Source organism: Amia ocellicauda, chromosome 7 (assembly GCF_036373705.1).
Source record: "Amia ocellicauda isolate fAmiCal2 chromosome 7, fAmiCal2.hap1, whole genome shotgun sequence".
Lineage (NCBI taxonomy): Eukaryota > Metazoa > Chordata > Actinopteri > Amiiformes > Amiidae > Amia > Amia ocellicauda.
Genome location: NC_089856.1, coordinates 31630682 through 31657180, shown reverse-complemented (window position 1 = coordinate 31657180; position 26499 = coordinate 31630682). Strand labels below are relative to the sequence as shown.

Below are 26499 nucleotides of genomic sequence, written 5' to 3'. Positions count from 1 at the left end.
AAAGCTTAAGGTATTTTGAAACCATTATCCTTTTGTTTGATTGTTCCAGTTCAACTCTTGCAAAATGATTGTGCGTGTATGTGTGTGCGCTATATCACATCTTGGCACTGTTTTGCTTTCACGCTTTTGCGATAAAATTCTTGCTTGTCTGTGAACCAGCTAATCAAACCTGACAATCATTTGCTAAGTACACCTGAGTTCAGTAAGTCATGGTTATCTACACAAAAGGCTTTATTGGCCATCCAAGATTTTAATGGAGAAATAATTCTAATTGATATGTTCCTCAAAAACAGTTCTGGAACAGAATACATTTGAAGTTTGAAGCCGTCCAGTATAAACAGTCCAGTATAAACCCAGCTAGTAAGGTCAAACTGCTTGCATTGATGACCAGTATGTTAAAACACCAGAGTGGTACCAGAAGAAGTGTAATTTGTGGTCTGACATGTGGTAAGGACAAAATAACCAAATCTGAAAGAGTCATGATACTACAGTAGATTCCCTTGGTCCACATCCATGTTTTTTTGGAAGCATGTATTTGTATTTCCACACTGTGCTTCCCTTGACACTGAAAGTAAAGGTAAAAAGAGATCTGGTCTCCATTTCTTCTCATTAGGTTGACTTCAATTAAAAAAGCAGATCCTGCTTAGTCTCATCCATGTCTCTGCCTGGTTTCCCTTCTCACTCCGTCATCTCAAAATTACCTTATTTTGTACATATAGCACATTCCGCAGGGCAGTTGTCAAAACTGAAAAAGCTGTGTATTTCAATAGGTTCATACAAAAATCTGCTGTGCCTTCAGCTGTTATTAAGGAATGTGGAGGTCGGTATTTTTTATATATATATATACAGTGAGGGGAAAAAAGTATTTGATCCCCTGCTGATTTTGTACGTTTGCCCACTGACAAAGAAATGATCAGTCTATAATTTTAATGGTAGGTGTATTTTAACAGTGAGAGACAGAATAACAACAAAACAATCCAGAAAAACGCATTTCAAAAAAGTTATACATTGATTTGCATGTTAATGAGGGAAATAAGTATTTGATCCCCTATCAATCAGCAAGATTTCTGGCTCCCAGGTGTCTTTTATACAGGTGACGAGCTGAGATTAGGAGCACTCTCTTAAAGGGAGTGCTCCTAATCTCAGCTCGTTACCTGTATAAAAGACACCTGTCCACAGAAGCAATCAATCAATCAGATTCCAAACTCTCCACCATGGCCAAGACCAAAGAGCTGTCCAAGGATGTCAGGGACAAGATTGTAGACCTACACAAGGCTGGAATGGGCTACAAGACCATCGCCAAGCAGCTTGGTGAGAAGGTGACAACAGTTGGTGCGATTATTCGCAAATTGAAGAAACACAAAATAACTATCAGTCTCCCTCGGTCTGGGGCTCCATGCAAGATCTCACCTCGTGGAGTTTCAATGATCATGAGAACGGTGAGGAATCAGCCCAGAACTACACGGGAGGATCTTGTTAATGATCTCAAGGCAGCTGGGACCATAGTCACCAAGAAAACAATTGGTAACACACTACGCCGTGAAGGACTGAAATCCTGCAGCGCCAGCAAGGTCCCCCTGCTCAAGAAAGCACATGTACAGGCCTGTCTGAAGTTTGCCAATGAACATCTGAATGATTCAGAGGAGAACTGGGTGAAAGTGTTGTGGTCAGATGAGACCAAAATCAAGCTCTTTGGCATCAACTCAACTCGCCGTGTTTGGAGGAGGAGGAATGACCCCAAGAACACCATCCCCACCGTCAAACATGGAGGTGGAAACATTATGCTTTGGGGGTGTTTTTCTGCTAAGGGGACAGGACAACTGCACCGCATCAAAGGGAGGATGGACGGGGCCATGTACCATCAAATCTTGGGTGAGAACCTCCTTCCCTCAGCCAGGGCATTGAAAATGGGTCGTGGATGGGTATTCCAGCATGACAATGACCCAAAACACACAGCCAAGGCAACAAAGGAGAGGCTCAAGCAGAAGCTCATTAAGGTCCTGGAGTGGCCTAGCCAGTCTCCAGACCTTAATCCCATAGAAAATCTGTGGAGGGAGCTGAAGGTTCGAGTTGTCAAACGTCAGCCTCGAAACCTTAATGACTTGGAGAGGATCTGCAAAGAGGAGTGGGACAAAATCCCTCCTGAGATGTGTGCAAACCTGTTGGCCAACTACAAGAAACGTCTGACCTCTGTGATTGCCAACAAGGGTTTTGCCACCAAGTACTAAGTCGAAGGGGTCAAATACTTATTTCCCTCATTAACATGCAAATCAATGTATAACTTTTTTGAAATGCGTTTTTCTGGATTTTTTTGTTGTTATTTTGTCTCTCACTGTTAAAATACACCTACCATTAAAATTATAGACTGATCATTTCTTTGTCAGTGGGCAAACGAATAAAATCAGCAGGGGATCAAATACTTTTTTCCCTCACTGTGTATATATATATATATATATATATATATATATATATGATTATATACACGAAGACATCCATATTGAATAATCTGTGTTTCTCTTTCTCTCTCTGTCTCTCAGTTGAACCATGCGGAAAAGGCAGCAGCTGCAGCCCACACTTATTTCCAGGCAAATCCAGAGCATGTGGAGATGTGGCACAACCTGGAACACTACAAGCTCCTGGATGGAGTTGATGAGAGCTCCTTCTTTGACAGGGAAGCAAGGCCACATCAGGTACAGACTCACAAGCATAGTCCAGAACTGGAGACACAGACATGTGGGTTGGAAACAATACACAACCAAAACAGAATTTATAAACTACCAATTTATTTAAGTTTCAATCACAGCCTTCTTTAGAATAGTTTAAAACCCTTAGTTTATGGGGTTTACCCAATGGGGCTTGGCCCCCCACAAAGTATTCAACCAACAAAAGTGTGTGTATCCTGTTTTCCTGTGCTATTGCAGCAAGCCTTCACAACAGGCGTGAAGCACTACGACAAGGGGGACTTTGACAAGGCCATTGAGTTCCTGGAGGAAGCCCTGGTGGAATACTACAAGGCGGATGTGGAGTGCAGGGCGCTGTGTGAGGGACCCCAGAAATTCGATGAGCACGAGTATCTGCAGTACCGTCCAGGCCTTTATAGAAATATTGCGGGTTAGTATCTCTTCACTGTCCCACTTCATGTCTAGATAGAGGTCCCTTATTGTTCCATATGGTTGGGTAGCAGTGTACAGTAGTGGTCTGAGTCCTGGACTCCTCAGTGGAGGGGTGGTAGTTTGACTTTCACTTTAAAATCACATATAAGAAAACAATTGACCCCCTGGTGAAACTCTTTTTGGTTTTGAGAGGATGCTAACATGACTAAATCCAGCAGAGCAACATGTTTATATCCTCCTGAAGCAATGAAACCAGGACCACATTGCCCCATAACACTAAACTTTAACACACTTTAGCAATTATTCAGGCCCCTTCTCAACAGCTCAACCCCCTATAGAGTAGATGTTGTGAATGCTTTGCCCACACAGAGTAACTGTATAACCTAATTGGGTTTAGGTTACTATAGCATAGTTCCTCTTAACTGGTACCTCCTAACAAGCCTATTATGGCTAAAGCTGAGAGATCCTATTGTTAACTAAGGTTTAGCATATGGATTTAATATGCAATGCAGCCCAACAAAAACATACAGCATGCTCCCTTCTGGAAAACCACTACAGTGGGAGCATTTGGGCAGTGAAAGACTAATCCATTTATTTGGTTAGAGCTGTGAGCTTCTTGGTTTTACATTTGAAGAGCTGAGGCAGCACTATTAGAGCTCTGACTGTGAGCCAGTTTTAAAAATCCAGTAAGTTGCATTTACTCACCTTTTTGCTCCAGTGAAATACCTTGAATAGGGCTTTTAAAGTTAATTGAAAAGCAGAGCGACAAACCCGCTACAAAAAAAATCCCATGTCACCGCAACAAACTCTGTGACATATATCTTTTATATCATTCAAGTGTTGCATTGTGGATAATGTCACCACTTCATAAGACCTGAAAGAAAAAGTAAAATGAAAATGTAATATATGTTATTGTTAAACTTAAATCACAATGAGATATTAAGATTTCAATTGCAATGACAATGTAAATTTGAGGTGGACAGTTCACAGATATGGAGCATATCAGACTAATTAAAATTTAAAGATCTGTTGAGTCAAACTGCGAGGCCACTTGAGTTGTCAGCCAACCTCCGCTGTTTAAAAAATGTTCTTTCCTGTCCAGTCTGAGCCACTCCATTTAATACGAATGTTTCTTTAGGAGATCTGTCAGTTTCAACATGAACTCTCGCTTCAAGTGCTTGCATTAGCCTTGGTCCTGTCATATCAGACGCATCAGATTTTTTTTTTTACACAGTAGAACAATTACTTTGTTTTGTTTTTTAAATAAAGTTAACAGCTGTATGTCATACTTGGCGCATGGTAAGACTTGGCGCAAATCCATGAGGTAAAGGGCAGCATAGCGGAGAGGAGTGGGATTAAGCGCAGTGGCAACAATGACGCATGCCAGGAAAAGACAAAATGGTTGTGTAAGCATGGTTTGCTGTGAACCCTGCAGATGTGATGTGGTAAAGGTTTGTTGCTCTTTTGTGCTGTGGATGAATAGATGCTCTAAATGCGTTGTAAATCAAAGTTATGACAGCTGTTCTGCTGTTAATCTAATCTGTGAAAAAAATGGCCACACTGCTTATTTTGGCAAAAGAAATCTGAAATACCGATGTCGGGAACTGCAGTCCAGTTTTCATCTTACCAAAATCCTTTTCAAGAAGTTAAATGCGTATCCATCCTGTACCACCTCTTAAAACCTTGGCAAAACAATTGAACTAGAGATGGAAGAAGTTCTGGAATTATCTAAGATATGTAGGCCATATAAACCAAATACAATTTTCCACTTGGAAATCGTTTACAGGAAAATTAACCAATGTTTATAATACGCCAGGTCTACAGTTTAATAATTGTATATTGCAGTTAATCTCATTTAAAGCTCTTATACCTAAAATGTAAACTTACTTGGAGAATCCTTAAAAGCAGTAAAACACAGCCTTGCATTTCTTATAATGAAAAGATTCACATTAGTGTGACATAATGAAAGCAGAGCAGTTGTTTCTCAATCAATGTAAATCACTGCATTCAGGAAATGAAGACTGATAAATATCTTTACATGACAAGTGTTCACTGAGACTTGATTACAAGTCTCCTATACAATTTAGGAAGCTTCAAATGTCTGCAGGCCAACAAGTGCTTTAATTAATTCCAAATAGAGACTTTAATTCAGAGATCTTTTCTTTTTTATTTTTTTATTTCAATCTCAGTTTAAAGGACTACTATATAGCATATGCACTTTTCTTTCATTTAATTTCTCACCTTAATCCCCTATTTGTTGTTCATGTTGTTCTGTTCATGTTCCCTCTTTCTCATCAGGACAAGTATAGAGGATATCAGCCTTGCACAAAGAGTGGAAAATGACAAATAACTTAAAATAAGAAAGAAAAGACAAACACTCCTGAGTTCTAGGAGTGAAAGTGCAGAAGCAGTAGTTTGACTGGTTTTACCATAGTTGTACAGTGCTTCCCTATGGGCTCCACATGCCTTCATTGTACTTTACTATGTTGTGTACTACAGTAAATACTACTACATAACTTAGTATGTAGTAGTATCCTGTGTACAGTATGCCTTAGAAACATTTATTGTGGTATTCCTATGGTCCTGAGTGGTAAAGCACAGTGAAGACATGTTGAAAACAGAGGACAACTATGGTAAATCCACATTCAAACCATATTAAAAGTGCAAATGTAAAATGTGAAATGTACAATGTGAAGGTAAACTTCGTAAGGGAAACCGCAAAGATGATAATGACCCATTCTCTCCAATGGGTTCTTCAGCAAATTACAAAACACTATTCACTTTCCATTTGTAGGTCTCTGCTTCCTACCTTAAACACTCCCTCAATCATGCAAGAACTCTAATACTGCAATCCTGGCTCTCAGCTGCCTAATTAGTAACTGTGCTCTGCTTTCTCGCCTGAGCAGAAATCAAAGATCTTGTAAAGCACTTTTATAAGCTATCTGATTTATTGTCTACGTGACCCCCCTGCAATAAATGGACAGCGTGGTGCTTTGTGAAGAGTCCAATAAGCAATGTCAGGGTTTGGCAGGCTGCAGACAGCTATTACTGAGAGTTCAGGGAATGTCCAGAGTCTTTTGTCAGCACTGGGAACCGGTGCCAGCACGGAACAATTTGTAAGGGTGACAGTGTTGAAGCGGCGTGACCAATAAAAATTGCAGTGTAGCGCTTCTCAGCCAAAAAACTTGGTGGTAATATATATTTCCTAAAAACAAAAAAAAACAACACAAAAACAGCTGTTCTGTGTTTGTGTATCTGTAGGATTCACTAGGTGGCATTGATTAGCAATAACTCCAACACTGTTCTGAACATATATTTAAACCTGGGTGAACACAAGTTTTGGTTAGATAACCTTGTATCTCAGTGTAGTCCAGTTATCATTTACCATAGGCAGGAATTAGGGAATGGACTATATTATCTTTGTATTTATTGCTAGTTCATAGGCTGTTTTTTTGTAGTTTTTTTTTTTAGGTATAATATTGAATAATTGCCAATGAAGGATTGTACTGTCTTAGAATACTTTACCAATATTGTCTATGCTGTACACTATTTATATTTGTGTGTGTACATAGTTGGGGCATTCCTAACAATTCCTACACTTCTAAAGTAACAATTTCAACATTTTCAGATGACTGATTGTTTTTAAATTAGGTCGTTTACTTTTTTAGTTTTAAAATTAAATTGTAGGGGGAGAGACGGATCTCGCTATCAATTCATGTTCATCCAAGCGTAAGTATCCAGTCACAAGTCCCCCCACCCATCCCTCCCAATAACCACATCTTTGGCTCACTCCACCTACATAGGGGGTTTCAAAAGTTAAAGCCAGGCCTTCATTCCCTCTGGCAAGTAGATTCAGGCCAAAATCAGTTCTGTTCAAATCCTACCATTGACATCTCTCGTGGGGTTGTCCAAACTTCTGATTTCCCTTTTCCTCGAGTTTCCAGCATTAACAGGAATCACATGCTTCACTGTTCCGACATTCATCAATGCTAGTCGTGCTCTTGTGTTAACCTCCGTCTAACTTATCAGCTTAACAAACTGTAATTTTGCTTGGCCCGTTTATCCCTTTGGACTATCAGTTTTCTATTAATCTTGAAATGCTGCATATACAAAATTGTCAGTGTTTAAAATGTTTTGAAATCCTGTCTTCTTCAATCATGGCTGTGTTCCTCAGATCGTTTTCATGTAACATGTGAAGATGGGATAGCATTGTTTTTATCTGTCCAGTGCAGGTGTTGTGTAATTCTTGGAACGACTTTACTGTGAGATGGAGAAGATTGCAATGATGAGACCTTTTATTTTTTCTTCTATAATCACAATCGCATGACCTCCAGTTTTTGGGTCATTGAACAGAATGTTAATAGCAAGTAAAGCTTAACATATTTCTTCTGTAAATACTGCTTTGTTAACAAAACTTTTGTTCACAGGCATGTCAAACACTCTGTAAAATGAAAATGGTATTGTGTTAAGCTTTGTATTTATCAAGAAGCTTTTATATAGACATAATTCAGCTTCCCTTCCCTTAATTAAATCTCTACTTTTTCATTCCTTTTTATTTTTATAATGTTTACAAGTAAGAAGTCAATCATAGTTAACCTAAGGCTTCAAAGTCAGAAAGCCTTGATTTACAGCTCTATACAAAAAGACAATATTCATAAGTAATATATTATCCACATTTTTTCCTAGAAAGCACAGTTCCTTCTGTGGCCGACACGTCACAGCTTGGTTATGTCACCGCCTCTGTTCTTACCAAGCGTAACATCCCAATATGGCTCTAATCCCAGCCACCGAAGGGTTGAAACCCTCAGACGAAATGATGAATGAACATTAAAAAAAAACTAGAAATCAAGGAACAATTAATGAACATGTATTTTACACTATTGGTGGCATTGTTAATCACAGTAAGTCGGTGAAAGATACTAAAAGGAGTATTTCAACAAACTTATTTCTTGACACTTCCCCAGCTTGGACATTTTCAAGGATAAAACTTTCTAAAACCACAGTGACATAGGATGGTGTTGTCAGCAGTAATTCGATGTTTTGCTTTAACTTCCTGCTGAACTTCAGTGTTGACCTAACACTGGGCTCTCTTAAGCAGAACAAAATCGCATCTGATCAAATTACCACAACCGCTTAGATGAGACAAAATCATCCAATTTGCTCACCATGTGTGTAATGAGTGAAGTGTTTTTCAGAGATGTAGTGATCTCTGCTGGTCTATTAATGCTTTGGACAAACACATATCTCAAAATTGGTTTCTCTGTTTGTATTCAGCTTGATGCGCTCTCTTTGTTTCAGATCACTACACACAGATCCTGGCGTGTGAACACGAGTGTGTTAGAGACCTCGCTACTCGGCCCGGCCGGCTCTCCCCGATGGAAAACTACCTTCCTCTGCACTACGACTATCTCCAGTTTGCATATTTCAAAGGTAAACGCAATTCCCTAGTTTGCGAACTGAGGACTAATTTCTTTAGCAATTGTGTGGATGGTTTTATTGATAATGTAGCTGTCCCTCGGGTAGTTAAGAAACAACCGTATTTGTAAACTCTTAATTGCTACTTTAATCTGAAAAGAAGTTCCTTCACGGAGGTGACGGATGTCTGTGAGTCTATCTCTGGTTTCTGTGCAGAGAAGGCAGGACGGTTTCCGGGTAGATGTCAAGCTTGGTTCTGTCTTACAGGACCCTAAATCCTGAAAAATGTTCAAATGAAATATTAATGACATATTTTATGGGCACTCAGCTCTCACTGTTTATGACCTAGGAAAATATTGTGATTTAGAGAATTGCATAAGTCTTTCCACAGCAGTATAGTCAGGAAATAATATAGCACTTGAGTTATTTTACAAGGCCGTTAAGCACTAGGGGGTGGTGGTGATGGTAGCGATACCGTGCTCATGAACGGGGACAATGGACGAACCAAATCCATTCAAAAGCCCTGCCAGCTCAAAAAATAAAAAAAAATAACTTAAAGAATGCCACTTGGAACTGGGATAAAATTTTAAAAACACGTTTTTCATATTAATATGTATTTCCACTATCTCAGCGAATTTGCTCTGTTCACTTTATATTTGGTCATAAGCCTGGAATTTCATTCTGGATAAGGTTATGTCCGGCATAGTGTTTTATTTGAAGTTAGTGGATCAAAGTGGAAAATTGAATGGTTTTACTCATTCAGTAGTTATTAATTTCCCCAATTGTTACAAGCAGCAGGTTAAAATAAAGAATACGAAGAGTTATTCTGATACGATCACTCCTGACGTCTGGAGAACAAGGGATGTGGGAACTGTGGGGATAAGGTTCCTTGGATAATATGCTCTGTTTGACAAAGGAGGTAGACAGCATCGCCTTCATAGATTTCTGCTTCTCAAAAAGCATTTGGCAGGTGACTTCATCAAGATGTTTCTCTTGTTGTTTTTCCCCCCATCCTCCTAGTGAATAAGATTGCAGAAGCTTTGGAAAGTGCCAAATCCTACCTGCTGTTTCACGAGGGAGCGGAGTTCATGATCGACAATTTGGAATTTTACAAGGAGGTTCTGGGTCAAGAAGGAGCTCCCCGGCAGGTATGGAAAGACAGAGTCCTTTTTAAGACCATAGACCTTACAGCACACCAGCAGATTACGCATGGGGCTGAATTGGCAAGTGTGATTCTCGCAGGTATAACATCGGATGACTTCTACTAATCCATTTCTGACTGTGTAGAAAGTCAATGCTTGACACACTAGACTAAACAACCTAGCCCCACTGAGTGTAAACATACAATGAGTTATGTTATATCTTTGTTTACTTCATGACGCCCTTGAAACACAGTTAAAGCACACAAAAAATAAGACTTTCATATTTTTCCCATAACCCAAACGGTTGCATTCATTTTTGCCTTCTTCAATGGAATTGTAACCAGCAGTTATAGTTAAGAGAGGTTTCAATAAGTGGTGACACAATAAGCTGCCGGGGTTGAGTTTGCTTGGCTTTCCTTACTGGACGACAGCGATGCGTCTTGAGTGTCAGAGTCTGTGGCCCCGCAGCGTGTTGGATGTGCGTCCTGTGCTCGGCCTGGCAGCCGTCTCTAGTGTGTTAGTTTGAGAAATTGAGTTGATTTAACAACTAAAAATGTAAGTGTTATAAAGGGGGAGGATAACCGCTGATCTGAAAGTACAACAAAAAGGACCATCTTCAGCGGCCTGTTTAAAAACCGTAAGTGTGTGCCCTGCGCATGATGTTTTCTTGTCAGGGAGTGGGCCGATTTGCAGTGAGGCGTCCATAATTAAAGCCGCTGGAAATGGCTGGGGAATACAGCTCATGGCTTGTATATTTTAATTATATGCTCTGTCATGCTGCTTCTCTCTGGCTCACGTTTTCCTCCAGTGACCTGGGCCAAGGCATGACCTGTTCATTTTCAATTTCCCCCCGCGGGTATTTTAGTTCTGGAGACGTGCAATGCTCTTAAAAGCGATGTGTGCTTGAAGTCCATAAAAACACAAAAAAAACAGTAAAAAGAACAACATTGAAATACAGCAGACCGTACTGAAGCAATTTGGGAGTGGTTTGCATTATGGATTGGATAAGAATTTATGTGGTTGAAAATGCTACCGAATGCTCAAGTTTCATAACATTTGAAATAATTTCCCCCTTTACTCCAGTTGCGCAATAACATTCAGGCACTTCCACACGTATTACTGTTGAGTAGCTCAAGTTACTGCTACAAATGTTAATGAATGCCAGACCCATCCAACAAAGTGCATTTTCAGCTTTTCTACTTGATTTAAATATTCCCGACCACTAAAGGTAATTGATTACATTGGCTAGGCAAGTCTGAGGGCACAAAATGGACCAAGTCTGTTTCTGTTCATGGGGAAAATAAGAGCATGTCAAGAGAGAATCTCGGTGCTCATCAAATTGTAGTGCACGGTAGATAAAATAACTGCAGTAAAATGGCCACTTTGAGAGAAGTTGTGCCATCTTGAACAGACTTTAAAGCTGGCCAGTAAGAGTGGAGTGAGCTGATTGGTTTCCTGAGGCTCTGCGGTGACAGGGCTGTGTTTGTGTTTGCAGGAGGCTGAGTGGTACATCCGACGTCACCGGCATGAACTGGAGGTCCTCCTGATCGGGACGGATAATCTGGGCGTCGATTACACGGAGCCTGTGAGTAACCGCTGATGCACAGCACACCTTTTTCCATTTAAGCCTCAGACATCCTCCTTTACACCTCAATAAAAGCTAATTGTGTGAAGCTGAAGGACAAGCAAGATCCGCTCATTGAGCCGTCACCGGAGGTCTGCGCTTAATGGCGTCTGTCACGTCTTAAACCAGACCCAGAGTAGCAGCAGGAACGCCTTACGCATCTCAAATGTGTAATTATAAGAGCCGAAACTTAATATAATAAGTATTTCAAGACTTTTTCGGGGGAAAACGCCTCTCCGGGCTTTAGGTTTCTCTGTGACTTCATCTCCATATGCCCCAGTCGGGTGGCAGTGCGGCCTGAGTCTGCAGAAAGGCAGACATGAGTCATTTGTAATAAGACGGACACAATGAACACAGAGGAGCAATGTGGATGGAGCAGGTGGCTGCATCTCATAGTCCGTATATGGCAGGATTGAATCCTTGGCAAATAGCACCACCTTGTGGAGGGCAGATATAACTTCAGCCATAGATGGAAATGTTTTGATTATTGCTCATTTTGCACACAACACTAAAATAATTGCTTAGCTGTATGGTAAATATTGACTTCGACTTTGCTGTTAGTTTGTTCGTGCTAGTCTATTATGTGACAGTCACATTAAAATTGTATCCTAATCTTAACATTGCCACCAAACCATTTGATACATCTTCTAATGTTTATGTATTCATTGATTTAGTCAATTAGGTATTTAAATAAAGATGTGGCCCTTGGGGAGCTCACTGACCTTAAGGTTTGTTATCGCATTCCTTTATAGAATTACTGGAGCAACACCGGCGGAAGAGAGGATGTGAACAGGCAAGAAACGTATATTTTCATTCTCTAAGATGAACTTCCTGATGTGTCAGACATACTACTGTACTGTAAAGACAATCTGATTTTTATGCCTGAATGATCTCTCTTAAAAGGGTCCCTTCCGGCACAGATGGGTGGCTGGAGTACGTCCCGATATCTGAGAGGAGAAACTTAACTTTAGAACAGGAGCGCGAACTGAAAGAAGGTACTACCGTCTTATTCCTTATTCCGACTGGGCCTTATTCCACATCATCAATCAATATGAAATGCAGACGGGATGCTGTAAATGACAGGATCATGGCTGATGAAAGTGATTTTGTTACAACACTAACTAACTTGTCTGTCTCCTCTCTCTCCCCCGCTGCCCCGCCTTCAGGTGGGCCGCTGTTGTATGATGAAGTACAGCTGGTGCTCAACTCGTCGGCGCTCAACGGGAGCCAGCGGGTCTTGTTCGACAACATCATCACTGAGGAGGAGTGCGTGGAGCTCAAAAGTGTGGCGAACGTACGTGATATGGGAGTATCTGCAGTGCCAGTGATAGGAATATGTCCAATACCTTTTAAATTCAATTGAAGTGAACACTCCAAGTATTAAGATGCAGTCATGATCTGTAGACATGTGTTTGTAGAGTTGGGATCTTTGTGGAAATATCTATCCTAAAATGTAAATGTAAAACTATCAGCTGCACTTTCTCTTCTACGTTTTGTTGAAGTTGCTCAAGGTCTACTAAATATGTCGCTCTCATAAATGTATACTTGGTGGGTTTATACAGCTTTATGGATATTTCCTCCACAGACAATCACGATTGCGGGCGATGGCTACAGAGGAAAGATGTCTCCTCACACTCCCAATGAGAAATTTGAAGGTGCAACAGTCCTTAAAGCATTGCAGGTAAAAAGATTAGATAGCTTAGATAACCGAGCAAGAGATATAATTAGGAAAGTATGCAAATTCCAGACTGATATAATAATGCTTAATCTTTCAAACTATATTCATTCTGCTTTGTGTGTTGAAAAAATGAAATATCTATAATAAGGATGTAATGTGGCTAAGAGGTCTTTACCGATTCCTGCATTGTCTTTTCAGTATGGCTACGAGGGACGCGTCCCGTTAAAAAGCGCCCAGTTGTTTTATGAAATCAGCGAGAAGGCCAGGAAAATCGTTGAATCTTACTTCATGCTGAACTCCACGTTATACTTTTCATACACTCACCTGGTGTGCAGGACTGCTATCCAAGGTAAGATCAGATCTCTTGGTTCATTTCTCAAGTTAGGTGAAGCTTGCAGCACATCTGGAAACCAAAGATTCCCTTTAAGATCGAGCACAAGGGAAGAAAAAAACAAACCAAAAAAAACATGAAAGTATAAAGACTATCAGACAGTGGCCATATTGATAGGAAGGGACAGGTCTCCAGATTTCTACTCGACGTTTCTCCTTTTAGATTTGTTTCAGATGAGTCCAAAATTAGTCAAATAGGAAGGAGGCGATTGCCTGGCTGTTTTAGGGAATAGCTAATGTATTCTCACATTTGTCCTGCTTTCTAGACATCCAACAACAAATGTACGGTGTCACCGTGTTTGCTGACTTGACGATGATGTTTTGCATTCCTTTTCAGGCCAGCAAGACCACCGCAACGATCTGAGTCACCCGATCCACGCAGATAACTGCCTCTTAGACCCTGAGGCCCACGAGTGCTGGAAAGAGCCGCCTGCCTACACCTACAGGGATTACAGGTGGGACACCGTCTCTCGAAAGAACAGCTAGGACTTCTGACTGGTTTTCTTTCGGCAAGCAAGCCAGCATGTAAACATCTATCTGTTTTATTACAAAATCATTTCAAACAGAAATATTGGATGCGTCTCAGACTGGGCATAAAGCTAAGCAAGTCCTGAAGGCTGTTTAGTTGTTTATTGCTTTGTTATGAGAAGTTCTGTCTACGCAAGTTACAATCAAGCATGTTTGTTGAAATAACCACAATGCACCACACAACTCGTAAACACTATTTTCGGAGTTATGCTCCGGTGCACATTTTACTGCACTTCACTGAGCCAAATTTCCAGAGAAAGAGAACATTGCTCTTCTGCACATTTATGTTGTCTCTTGCAGGATTATTACTTACAATCGCCATAAAACAAGTCTGTCTCTCGTTTTTACCCTTAGTGCACTTTTATACCTAAATGGAGACTTTGATGGAGGGGAGTTTATTTTCACTGAAATGGATGCAAAGACGACAACCGTAAGTTAATTACTTTTTCTTTTTGGATGTTTTAGGTCTAAATGAATGAATTTATGATGTAATTGCACAGAAACAAGTGGAAACATCTCGGGGAGGCCTTCATCCAGCAGTGGATTGAGTCCTTCAAATGGAAGTGCATCTTCCCATGGTGTTGTCATTGTTTGCCATCTGTGGGAGTGTTCTTCTCCTGACAGTTAGTTTATGAACTCTGGGTCCATCTATTTCACTTCATCTTTGAATGTCCCATTTAGGCATCCGTAAAGCCCAAGTGTGGCCGAATGGTGGGCTTCTCGTCAGGAGGAGAGAACCCCCATGGTGTGAAGGCGGTGACCAGCGGGCAGAGGTGTGCCGTGGCACTGTGGTTTACCCTGGACCCTGTCTTCAGAGAGCTGGTGAGCTGCCAACTCCCATAATGCCTTTTTTTTTTTTTTTTTTTAACCTCATTGTACATTGCTGTGATTGGAGCATTATTGGAGGGCTTATCCATCAGTCTGTTTTTATTATTTACTAGGTAAAAGACTGGAGGTCTGTACTACAATGCTACATATTTAGTTTGCATTAGATAACATGTACTCATGCAGGCAGCTTCTTCTGTACTGTGTTCTACTGCTTCTTTGAACTGAAGCAGCTTCCCCATCTAGTGGCATTAAATCGCACTGCTATTGGACACAATGCTCTCACTATGCCCGACCCATTGCTGACTGTATTTGCGTTCATTTGGAGCTGGGAGCTGAAGAGTGTGAAATCACGGTGTCTTGTTCATTCACAGGAAAGGCTCCAAGCGGATGAAGTGATCCAGTCCATAGAGACCGGCCATCAAGAGCTTATATTAAACCCCAAGGATGAGCTGTGAGAGGAACTTTATTATCTATTTATTGAATTACCTTGATCCAAAACAGCAAAACAGAATGCTTTATTTTTGTACTGTTTTAATGTGCACGTTTTTTAAGGCAGTGTGAATTCCCAGAGACAATCGGTGAGCTCCTCATGGCAGTACTGGAGTACACCTTCTTTTGTTCAGTTTTCCTTTTTTCATTCGTGTCATACTCGCCCGCTGCAGTCACCCAGGTGCAACACTTAATGTTGCCTTTCATCGAACGCTATTATAATTAGAAGTATGTTTTGGGGGAAATGTTGAAATTGTACGGAAAATATCCTTGAGTCGTAGTGTCTGGCTTTCAGGGATGTCTCCTCATGTTGGGTTAAAATTACTCTGCTAGTTTCATACACTAGGGCAAATTTCCCCACTATATTGGAAAATCAAAAGACAAAAAAGATAACCATAAAGGAAAGTATATCAGAGTGAGAGAAATATACATTTCCTTAACTACACAAGTGTTGGTTGGCCAACACAAAATGTGTACATGTAGTTTTTCTACCTTTAAAAGCCAAAAGGCTTTAGTTTAGGTTAAAGATTCAAAATTAATTTACACCTTTTTAAGTCTCCATTTATAAAAAAAAATAAAAAAAATGGCAGGTACAAAAAAGTTAAATGTGAGATGAAGCAAAACCAAACCGTAGGCTTTCAGGTAACGTCAGCCACTACTACTTGATTGAATCGCCTACTGAAAACTATTGCTTTTTCAGTTTTCACTTGAAACAGACATTTTAAAGCTGCTAACTTGGATTGAACCGAAGTTCTAATAATGGCTAATAAATTTACAGCATCTTTTCAGTTTAAATGTGTTCCAGCTTTTATCCAAGAATTACAAATCCAAGTAATCGCTTTAAAAGGGGCATTATAATCCTGTTGAATTTTTCTTGATTGGGAAACACAATGTTTTTTCAGTATTACTCGGTCCAAAAGTTGTCTTTATCCCCAGGGTAATTTTTTAATCTTAAGGTCACTATATTAAATGGTTTTATTTTGTTTCCTCATTATTTATTTGTATAGTGTTGTGGAATGCTTAAATACATTGTTGTATGCAAATTGACTATTTAAATTTATACTAATGTATTCATTAATGTGCAGTTTGGTTGTACAATCTTGTTCCTACTACTCCACAGAGCAGCCCCTGTTTTATGAAATGCTGTGAAGTGTTACATTTTGTATCAAACTCCCCATTTTCTCCGTTTGGTTTGGGGACACATTATCCCACTGCATTGTCACTTGAACTCAGTCAGACTACAATATTTAAGCAAGACGATATTTAAATAATACCTCAGAGAAAGGATACATAGGCAATGTGATCAAGTCAAGTGATTAAGAGTAGATCTTTAAGCTGAAATGGCTGCTTCCACAGACCTCGATGGGTTTGTGAAACCAGCCTAAAGTGGGTTTGTGGAATTGAAATACCATTAAGAAATCAGAATGCCTGGGTGTGTTAAGAATAGATAGCTGCTACTGTAATTGTAAACTTTATATTTTTAGATATTTTATTAAGAAACTTGTATTATTCCTGTTTCAAGGAATTTTAAATTTGAGGTGGCAATCGGTAATTGTTTCCTTTCAAAGAAGCCATGTTGACTGGTACCTTTTACTTTTTGTCCAATGGACACTTTGAAGTGCTATCTTGCTCACTGTACTATTTTACTGGTTTGAGCATCCACTATATCATTTTTAATTTTAGTTCAATTTTCAGTTTTGGTAGAAAGGAAGGCCGCTCTACTGCTATTGTAAGGTGGAGTATCTGTAGCAGACTGAAAATGATGATGTAGCCTGTTTTTGTTTCACTTTGTTGTGTAATGCATATGTACATGTGTTGAAACTCTGTTGCATTTCAGTGATGGTTTTCCTTATGCATTATTTAATTAAGTTATTGTTAGTCTAGTTTGATTCCGCAAATAAATATTTTTCACGCATTTCTCCTGCTTCTAATTTCCTTTTTGAACTGGGCTGGTGTTAATGGGGGAGATGACATGGTTTTCTGACATTCAACCAGGTCCACTGGAACAAAATCATTTGAGCAAATCAACTGCACCCTATTCCCAGGTCTTAAGCAGGTAATGACTTTAGTGTAAGACTGGCCTACAGGACCACACACAATCCACAAACGATTTGTTTAATCTTTTTTATTTATTTTTTTGTTTATATCAAAATTAGGACAAAAATGTGTTTATAAATCTGTAAATTGTAACATATATACAAACAATTTTACAAAAGTCAAATTCCCCAGTACATAAAATAAAAAAAAATGTAAAACTAAATCTTGAAAAGTTGTTTCTTTCATTTGCAAATACTTTTTTAAACCGTACTTTGAATTTTTATTTTGTATGATCACTGTGGTTCTGAAAAAAACTATATATAAAATTTATTTTGATATATTTTCCATATTTCTTTAAATGAATTGTGACATGAAAAGGCTACTTAAATTACCATTAACTTTTGGTTGGATACGTGAACACATATATACAAACTGATCGATTTCAATCCTGTTGAATTATCTTAGGCAGTATATGATGCCTTTCATTGAAATTGAGGACTCTGTGCTCAAATATACATTGAAATGACAAATCATCAAACAAGACCAAAACAGTGAAAACGCATTGTACCCTTTCCAATGTAACAGACGTGTGTCACACATTACCGCCTCTACACACCAATACAGAAGAGTATACGCTTCTGCCTCTCCCAGTGTAAAGACCGATAAGAACTATACATCACTGTAACCTAATGGTTCTGTTTTCATACTGTGACAGCAATAGGGTCAGGAAATGTGGTTAACTTACTGGTTATAAATCTGATTTGAAATGTATCCTTTCACAGTGCTTTTTGTTTTCACCTGTTGATTAGAATTAGGCATTTGACAATTAGGAATAGACTTTGAAATATAAGGATTGCTTCTTAAATTAAAGCTGAAGAACGGCTAATAGTGTGTCAAGATTAGATAAACCACAGTAAAAGCAGTGAGATGTCCATGTTACAGGAGTGACGTACAACCGTTATAGAATGAAAACAGAATCCACGTGGACTGCAAAGAACACTGCTTGGCTTTAAATGGTCCCTAAACATACAGCAGAAGAGTAAATAGCCCGTTACAAAATAAAGCTTACTGTATGTGGGACAACCCCTTTTCCACTTTAAACAATATCTTTTTATACAAAAAAATGTATATACAATTACCTCTATGGTTGTGGTTGGCCATTATGTACATCGTGACATGCATCTTTTAGAAAGCAGATAATTCTTCAAACACCACAACACAGAGGTGACATTCAGCACCCAAAAATGTCCAAAACCTTGGAAATCCATCCTTGTGTGCTCCAACCAAAAAAAAAAAAAAAGTCTCATATTGTAGTTCAGAGGCAGTATCATCCTAAAAGCAACTAAACGTTCCAGCCTATCACTTGCAGTATTCAAATATTACAGTTGTTCCTAAGAAAACGTTGTGAAATGTAGCAAAATGAAGTTCGGACAGATCAATTAAAAAGGCCCTATCTGAAACTGCAACTTTATCTTAGGTGGTATCAGTCTGAATGGCGTAACTTTGAAAACCAGAACAGAAGAACTGAAAGTAAATTATGAATGATCCAATATACAGTAAATGGCCACAATGCAATACTTCAAAAATGCTGTCATAAACAGGATTCAGGAAGGTGAATCAGTTAATACAATGCTGTTATTAAGCAATACTCTCTGTATTGACACTCCTTATCTACCACAATCTATACAAATAAGTGACAAGATAGTATAACACTTTCTTTTGGCAGTAATCAGGTAAAACAAAAATATGAAAAAGAAAAACAAAAAAAAACTTCAAAATAATACAATCATTAACTGGCTAATGCCAGAGTTGAGATATTATACATGAATATGCAGAAAGATTTGAAGAATTACACTATGTAAATCAGTCAGCTCATTTTTAAACCTAAATTAGCACATTCCGCTATGTCTCAAAGTGTTGAATTTCCAATATTTGAACTGAGGAAGCAATAACACTAGATAGTTTCAAAGCAATAAAAAAAAAAATTGTTCTCTGATGTACATAATTACTAAGTGCTCTGTCACAGCGATAAAAGAAAAAACGCACTTATAAGCACCATGCACCACTCACCTAGCTTGCAATAAATCAGGGCCAGTTTATGACACCATTACAAAATACACATAAGAGAAATAAGTGCATCTTTTTAAGGTTTTTTTTCTCCACTAAAAATAAAAAATAAAAAAGGAATTTGAAAGAAAATCCTAGGCTGTTGAATGTCCTGTCACAGTTTTTGTGTTGGAGTTGCGGGGAGAGGGGCAGGGCTGGGGTACGTTACTCGCCCTCCTCCTTGATGCGCTGCTGTTTGTTCCGACGGGCGTCCATGTCGAAGGAGAAGTCGGTCCAGTCGTCGCGGGGGGGGAAGGAAATGGTCTGGCGCAGGGTGAAGCGCACGGCGTCGATGACCCGCTCCCCCCGGGCCTCGGACGAGCCCACGCTCACCGTGGACGTCCCGCTGGTGGCGCGTAGGATGTGGGGTGGCGGGGAGAACTCCATGGACTGCCTGTGGTCCAGGATCCCCTTCCAGATGATGTGCTGGAACTCTGTGGGGATCTTGAGCCGGGACAGGTCCTGCAAGGCGATGTCCGTTAGTGCTCCGCTTAATGACAATTACATCACATCCTACGTGAATTTCAAGGTGGCGATTCCTAGGGCCTTACCTCCATGCTGTAGTTCTCAATCTGGTAGATGTTAGTCAGTCCCTGAGCGGTGAAATACTCCAGACAAGCGGAGCAGCCAAGCCTCACAAGGAAGCTGCGGGGGGAGAAAGAAAGAAAAAGGAAAAAGCCAATTTACTAAATTTCAGCAGAGGGTAAAGGACAATTCTCTGAAACTCACTATCCCACATAATAGCCAGCTGTGTTTAGAAAATAACAAATAAATGTGTAAGAAAAGCTCTGCAATTGTACTACTCTTCCAATTGAGAATGAGATCTCTAATAGGAGATTAGCTCCTAAGGGGATTTCTATTTCTAAGCACACAGCAGCACCAATGGCTATATATAGAAGAGTGAGGGCCTACACAATCAGATCATTTGATTGACTATATTTTTGTAAATGGGACACATTAGTGTTCTATCTGAAACCCCCTAACCCCGTCTGAGGTTTACCTGGAGATGCTGCTGTCAGTAGGGTAGGGGGGTGGTGGTGTGCAATGGGAGGACGGTACCATGGGTAGCTGGGGCTGCAGGGCGTGGGTGGGGCTCAGCGTACTCATGTCACTGCTCATGGGAATGTGTGTGCCCATCATGGGTGCCACTGCAAAGACAAACATCTGCGTCAGCATCCATCGCTTTCACGACCAAAAAAACAGCAAGATTTTGAACCGGATGGGGGATGCGCTATAATTCTTTGAAGCTGGGTGAATGAGACAGATTATAGCACCGCCTGTAGCTTAAATAGCTACTGCTGCAGTGACTCCACCTGCATTACTGCCAACTACTATTGAGAGTTCAAAGGGCATCCATTTGTGGAATCTTCCAGCTTGCTACAGGACATAGTCTTCACGAATGCCTTCGTGCCCTGACACGCGCTGGGACAGGGAGGGAGGCGACTGCCCAGGCTGACATGAGCTAGCCCACAGGAGAAGGGTAATACTTACTATCAGTGAGGCCTCCAGACATGCTGGATGGCGTGAGGGAGTTGCGCTGCTGGGGGTTGATGAGTTGGCTGACAGAGGGCAGCTTGTTCATGCTGGGCCCCTTGCTGAGGGGGGGGGAGCTGGAGCCATAGGAAGGCTGTGATTGCATGGAGCCCCTGGGGCACGGAAAGGGATACATGCCGTTACTCTCATCGTCCAAGACACCGAATCTTCAACAACACAAAGCCCTTTCATTAGTCACATCCCAAAGTGCCAACAAATCACATCTTCTGTGCAGAGGATATTCTTAGTGTTTCAAAAGGCTCCTCCTGCACTACAATCCAGATATGGTGGGAGTATTCTAGTTCAAATTAATCTATGAAGCCATATGTTTACATACAATTGGATATTGAAATATTTTAAAAGATTGAATAATATAGTATTTTACGTATTATGAAATTACTGGTGTGAGTTGGTGCTGTTTTACTTGACTATATTGGTGTAATTATTTTATACATTTATTCAATGACATTCAATGGCAATGTGAGAAAATATACATTTATTTCAGCTTTTACTCTTAACAAACTACACAGCCTGCATTGTATTTAATTAAACATGTTACACTAATAAATAAAGCACTAGTGTATCTGACAATGTATGGTAGGTGGCTTCTGTGAGCGGATTAATTAATATTCACATTTGGTGAAGTGTATTAAAAGTTTAACCTTTATTGACTTTGTTCCCTGCTTTCAGCTTTAATTCAGTTTCTACAATGACCTGACAGGGGCAGTGTAGTGAGGGAAAATGAGAAGAGAGAGAAGCAAGAGAAAAGAAGGAGTCAAAAGCAGAAAAAGGAAACATTTATTGAAGAATGACAGCGGAAGAGCCAGAAACAGTGATCTGTTTCAAACAGAATACACACAAAAGCAAATTCTCAAAATATTTTGTTTTGTACATTATTGCACATTACTGGAGTTTTTGTCATCTTACAAACTGAAGATACTGTTTTTTTCTTTAGAAAAGAAAAGGCACAATAAAACCAAACTGTCCAGCAGTCATTTATAATACAACTATCAGTCATAACATGACCAGCATTACCACATTATCAATCATTATCTTCATAAAACAGCCTTTTTTAACTCCAAGGGAAAACTCAAGACTGTTCGAGTCCAGCTCTAATACTTAAAAGCACCACAATAAAAATGAAAGCACCAAAAATAAAAGCAAGCATTTGAAAAAGATGGTCAAAAACAGGACAAGTAAACGATGGCTGAAATTTCCAGTAGAAAAATACTAAAGGCTTGGTTCCCGACCAGCTTTAAGCTAATCTATTGAAACAAATGCTTCACATATTATGAGGAAAGAGAAGCAATCGTCTTAGACGCTGCTACTGTACATGTGCAATATGTTGTGTGCAATACAAGCGGGTCGTGTTATCAAACCATCAAGTTTTTTTGTTTTGTTTTCAAATGCAAAAATAAATGCCAAAACCTAAAACATGCAGGTGGGAAGGGAAGGGAACTTTGCTAAGCATATGTCAAACATTGTGAGGAGAGAGAGAGAGAGAAAAAATCCATTCTATAAAGGAATTTGCCTTTTTTTGTTTTTTGCAGTCCAGTCTGTAATTTGAACACACATCTATGTGAAATTATCCTTTTCTTAATGTGAGGCATGCATACAATTACTAAATTATACGTTAGGATTTTCATCCTTTCAGGAGGTGGGCATTGTACTAATCATGGAGACTGAGTGTTGAACATTTAAATTTAAATTGAAAAATAAATGTATCCAAACATTCTCCAGAAAAGTTGCTATAAGGGATTCAAACAGATCTGTAGGTACAAAGGGCATGACTAATACAAGAGCTGTTGAGAGAAAAGTCTCTCCTCCCAAATATCAGTTTTGTGACCATGGAAACACGCAATTCAGCCTCTTTACACACCACCTTCTATCTATGGCTGTTAAAGTCTTTCTTAAGTGTGCCTGTCTGGTCTGTCTAGGTGAGGAATGTTTGAGCTGTTCTCAGTCTGTGCTGCATTGTTTCTTCTTGTCACTTATTGGCTCCAAAAGCTCAGTTCGAAGGCGGGCTTTAAGCAGACTAGAGAGGAACCAAAGAGAAAAGAGAAGAGGAAATAAGGGCAAAACAGAAGAAGTTGTGAGGGACATCTTCATGACCACTGCAGGACGTTTGGAAATGATTGTCAATGTTAACAACAGCACTCCCATAGACTAGCACTTTCAACACTAATGAAAGTCATTGTTTCCCTTTTCTGTCCTAGAACCACATGACATAAATCCACATTTTTTGGTTTAAAATACATACAAAACAAATTAATTTAAAATAAGTTTCTTTCATAAAAAGCACTATATTCTGAAGCAAAATCCATATATAATACTGTTCTGTAAGCTTCTGAAGGCCCTATGAGAGAGAAGTCCTGCAGTTACACCTGTTCACACAAGGTGTCACTACTTAACAGTGCTGCAGTTATTCATGTTTATGTGGTGAGAGAAAAAAATAAAAAAACCTGGTTCAATTTAATCTTCCCCAAATTTCAATTAGCTGTATTTAAAATCCAAGGAGCTAAGCTGAGAAAAAAAAAAAAAAAAAGACAAACTCATTTCTTTTTGAATGATAGAGGACATTTTTATTTTGTCAGAAAGTAAGAAACACCTTATTGAATTAAAGGATACACAGGTTCCTTGATCATGAAGATGTGCTTTTGAAAAGATCAGCAAGAAAACAAGGAAAGCCAAAGATACATGAGAGAGCATGCATGGTCATTAAGAGATGTTTGGAAACCCAATCCAAGGAGCCTGTGTGAGGTTCTGTTTCCTATTCGTGAATGATTGTGCCACAGAATGCTTGATTTAATCAGCAGCAACTAGACTAAATACATTGACTAAACAATAACAGACCTTTCGAATAATTTGTGCTTGATCTATTTTAATTTTTTTTTTTTTTTTAACTTTCAGTATCTCTTCAAAATAGAAATCTGACTGCTTCCTTGGAATAAGATGACTCACTGTGAAAGCTGAGCACCCCTTTCTGGTAAACTCTAATATATATTCTTGATAGATTAGCAAATTCCTTTAAAAGGATGTGGCTGGAATATGAATGAAAAAATAAAATAAAAATGTGACACTGTTTTAACTGTTACCCAGCCCATCTGACTTAATCATTTGCACAAGGCTAGACAGTGAGGTCATCAAACCTCTTACGTTAACTTGGGGGACAGACACCCAGAACAACAAACTATTCTTCCCTGCAGTATCGGTGGATACTGTCATTTGATTTCAAAGCAAGAGTCCGTATGATAGGCAAGAGATTTCGGAAGAAAAAACAACTTTAATAAAAGGGGAATTCTTGCCTGCCTAAGCATATTACATCACTTCCAGGCAGCTGTCAGATTTCTTAATTAGAAGCGATAACAGAAGTAATAATTAGGGAGTTACTGCCAGCAAATTAAAGCTATAATTTTCATATACCTTCAGTTTTTTATTCTTGGTTGGTGTTTGACAAACTCGTACCTAAGCAAAGGGAATACTGGGGCTCAAGTAACAGTAACTCAAACTGTTCTGGGAAACCTACAAATTGGGCACAGGTGCTTTTAACACAAACTCTTTTACACTGCTTTGAACTTTACTTTGTTCATTTCTGATAAAAGCACTTGGCCTACATTATTGTTGGGCTAGAGCAGAATGACTATTTCCAACATCAACCAGTACTATACAAACATGCATGCATCTTTTGTGCCAATAAAATTAACAAACAAGGCGTAACTGAGCGTTAATATCAATTAATACTGATTAATATCATAACCTACTACAACAGGCAAATGTAATAGTTCAATTTATTTTTCTTTATTTTTAGAAAGTCCCATGCACTTGCATATGAAACCACATTCTCTTTAAAGTTGTTTCCACACTACATTATAAAAGTGCTCCCACTTTAACATGCCAATCACGTGATCTCGCTCTCTCTAGTCTACCCAATTTCAGACAACATGCAGTCCCTACTACTGCACTTAGATACTCAAGCAAGGCAGAGCCCAAAGATGAAGGAGTAAGAGTGAATCAGAGCATCAGTGTAGCTCATTCACAGGATTATTTTGTTAATAATCAGTTAATGAGGAAATCTCTGCTTTAACTAGTGCTTATGCTCAATTTATTTTGCTGGACCAAGAATTTGGACAAAATTCTAAAACGTGTGCGTCTGTGTGTGTGTGTGTTACAGGCACAGTAGCTGTGTATTTGTACACACAAAAAAAACTACACAAGCAGACATCTTTGTCACTGTTGTGTGATACTCACTGTTTCTGGATCAGATTCTGCTGCTGCTGTCGGTATGACTCAATTGTGTGCTGTGGCAGAAACTGCATGAGCTCCAAAGACTCTTTAATTTTGGACAAAATCTCATAGATTTCACGGCCTTTTATCTATTAAAAAAAGGGGAAAAAAGATTAAATAAACATATATAAAAACAGTTGGGACAATTAATTGCAAAAATCCAGAGCAAAAGCTGGATCTCAGTCATGCTCACCACAAAAATACATGATAATGATAAACTTACAGGCAAACAAAATAACTCGTCGTCTGTTGATCTTCGCTTCTTGATGGATGTCATCTGAATCCCGTGTGATGCCTGACGAAAAGCTGCAAACCCACAAAGAAAAAATAATTAAGATCAGCAACAACTGATGCACACATATCTTAAAAAGTGTAAATGCACCGAAAACTACAGCCAAGAGCATGCAACCCTCACACACCTCCACACAGACATCCCTGCACCAGCCCCGAGCGCTACTTACGGCGCTTCGTACCATCACTGCTCTTTGTCCCGTCCGTGACCTGCTGTTTCCGGATGCTGTCTTCGTCCGCCTTGCGGTCTCTCCCGGGACAAGCGCAGATCCGGGCTTCGAAACAGCGGCGACCAAGGACCTGACCACTAGATTAGAAATAGAAGAGAAGGAACTCAGTCTGGGGAGATCAGTATTGGCAAAGAGCACGTCTTTATTTCACTATCTAGAGAGCTTTGTATTATAGCACAAGCTACCACCAATTGGAAACTTTTATTTTTATTTTTTGTCGGGGTATCTATTACCTTGGACGTGAGAGATTCCAAAATAAACATTACGTTTTATGCCAAAACATAAATACTCCGTAAGACTGTACTGTTGAAGAGTTACTTACTCTCTAGTTTCCAGTGTGACAATGATGAGAATGGGGCGCCTGTTCATGCCTCCAACACAGCTGCTGTTGCACATGAAGTTGTAAAGGATGGTGGTGAATTCAGTGCCCACCTGTGTGGGAAAAACAACGGAAATCTGTATTAGGAATAACTGTGTGAAATATAGATGCCGTAGATGACTCAAAATTTTATGCAAATGGTTTATTTGTTTATATGCCTATTTTTACTCCAGGATATGAAAGACTTGTTCCTCAAATTATATCAAGTATAAGAATAAGGGTTGTGCAGTTTTCTGTATGATGTGTGTGTTCTACTTAATAAAAAAATAAAATGTATTTTAATTGGTTTCAGATGCTCACAGAATAGATCACACAAAAATGTACACCACAAATCCCTTCTGGAACTGCCAAAAGGCACAATGAACAAGGGATATTTATTTAAAACCCAAAACAGGAAGTTATAAGGAGATAGTGAGCTGTTCCTTTTGACTG

At 39.4% G+C, this 26499-nt stretch overlaps 2 protein-coding genes across 6 annotated transcripts in view; one reads left to right on the top strand and one right to left on the bottom strand.

Moving 5' to 3' along the window:
• p3h2 (prolyl 3-hydroxylase 2) overlaps nucleotides 1-17122 on the top strand; it is a 54583-nt gene extending 37461 nt beyond the window's left edge. The window contains exons 2-15 of the mRNA XM_066709190.1: nucleotides 2538-2690; nucleotides 2922-3111; nucleotides 8412-8543; nucleotides 9549-9676; nucleotides 11166-11255; nucleotides 12047-12087; nucleotides 12198-12289; nucleotides 12461-12588; nucleotides 12880-12975; nucleotides 13171-13321; nucleotides 13700-13817; nucleotides 14245-14320; nucleotides 14572-14712; nucleotides 15090-17122. Coding sequence (XP_066565287.1) covers nucleotides 2538-2690; nucleotides 2922-3111; nucleotides 8412-8543; nucleotides 9549-9676; nucleotides 11166-11255; nucleotides 12047-12087; nucleotides 12198-12289; nucleotides 12461-12588; nucleotides 12880-12975; nucleotides 13171-13321; nucleotides 13700-13817; nucleotides 14245-14320; nucleotides 14572-14712; nucleotides 15090-15173 — 1620 coding nt within the window. The 3' untranslated portion in view covers nucleotides 15174-17122. The remainder of the gene's footprint in view (nucleotides 1-2537; nucleotides 2691-2921; nucleotides 3112-8411; nucleotides 8544-9548; nucleotides 9677-11165; nucleotides 11256-12046; nucleotides 12088-12197; nucleotides 12290-12460; nucleotides 12589-12879; nucleotides 12976-13170; nucleotides 13322-13699; nucleotides 13818-14244; nucleotides 14321-14571; nucleotides 14713-15089) is intronic.
• A 195-nt stretch (nucleotides 17123-17317) lies between these two features.
• Nucleotides 17318-26499, bottom strand: part of tp63 (tumor protein p63) — a 29120-nt gene continuing 19938 nt past the window's right edge. Inside the window, exons 5-12 of one of the 5 annotated variants that reach the window (XM_066709191.1) lie at nucleotides 26011-26120; nucleotides 25629-25765; nucleotides 25391-25473; nucleotides 25132-25256; nucleotides 20842-21050; nucleotides 20351-20498; nucleotides 19902-19995; nucleotides 17318-19812 (exon numbers count right to left, since the gene is read on the bottom strand). In XM_066709191.1, the coding sequence (XP_066565288.1) occupies nucleotides 19516-19812; nucleotides 19902-19995; nucleotides 20351-20498; nucleotides 20842-21050; nucleotides 25132-25256; nucleotides 25391-25473; nucleotides 25629-25765; nucleotides 26011-26120 (1203 nt within the window). In that variant the 3' untranslated portion in view covers nucleotides 17318-19515. The remainder of the gene's footprint in view (nucleotides 19813-19901; nucleotides 19996-20350; nucleotides 20499-20841; nucleotides 21051-25131; nucleotides 25257-25390; nucleotides 25474-25628; nucleotides 25766-26010; nucleotides 26121-26499) is intronic. The other 4 variants (XM_066709193.1, XM_066709192.1, XM_066709194.1 and 1 more) reach the window with 4 other exon arrangements.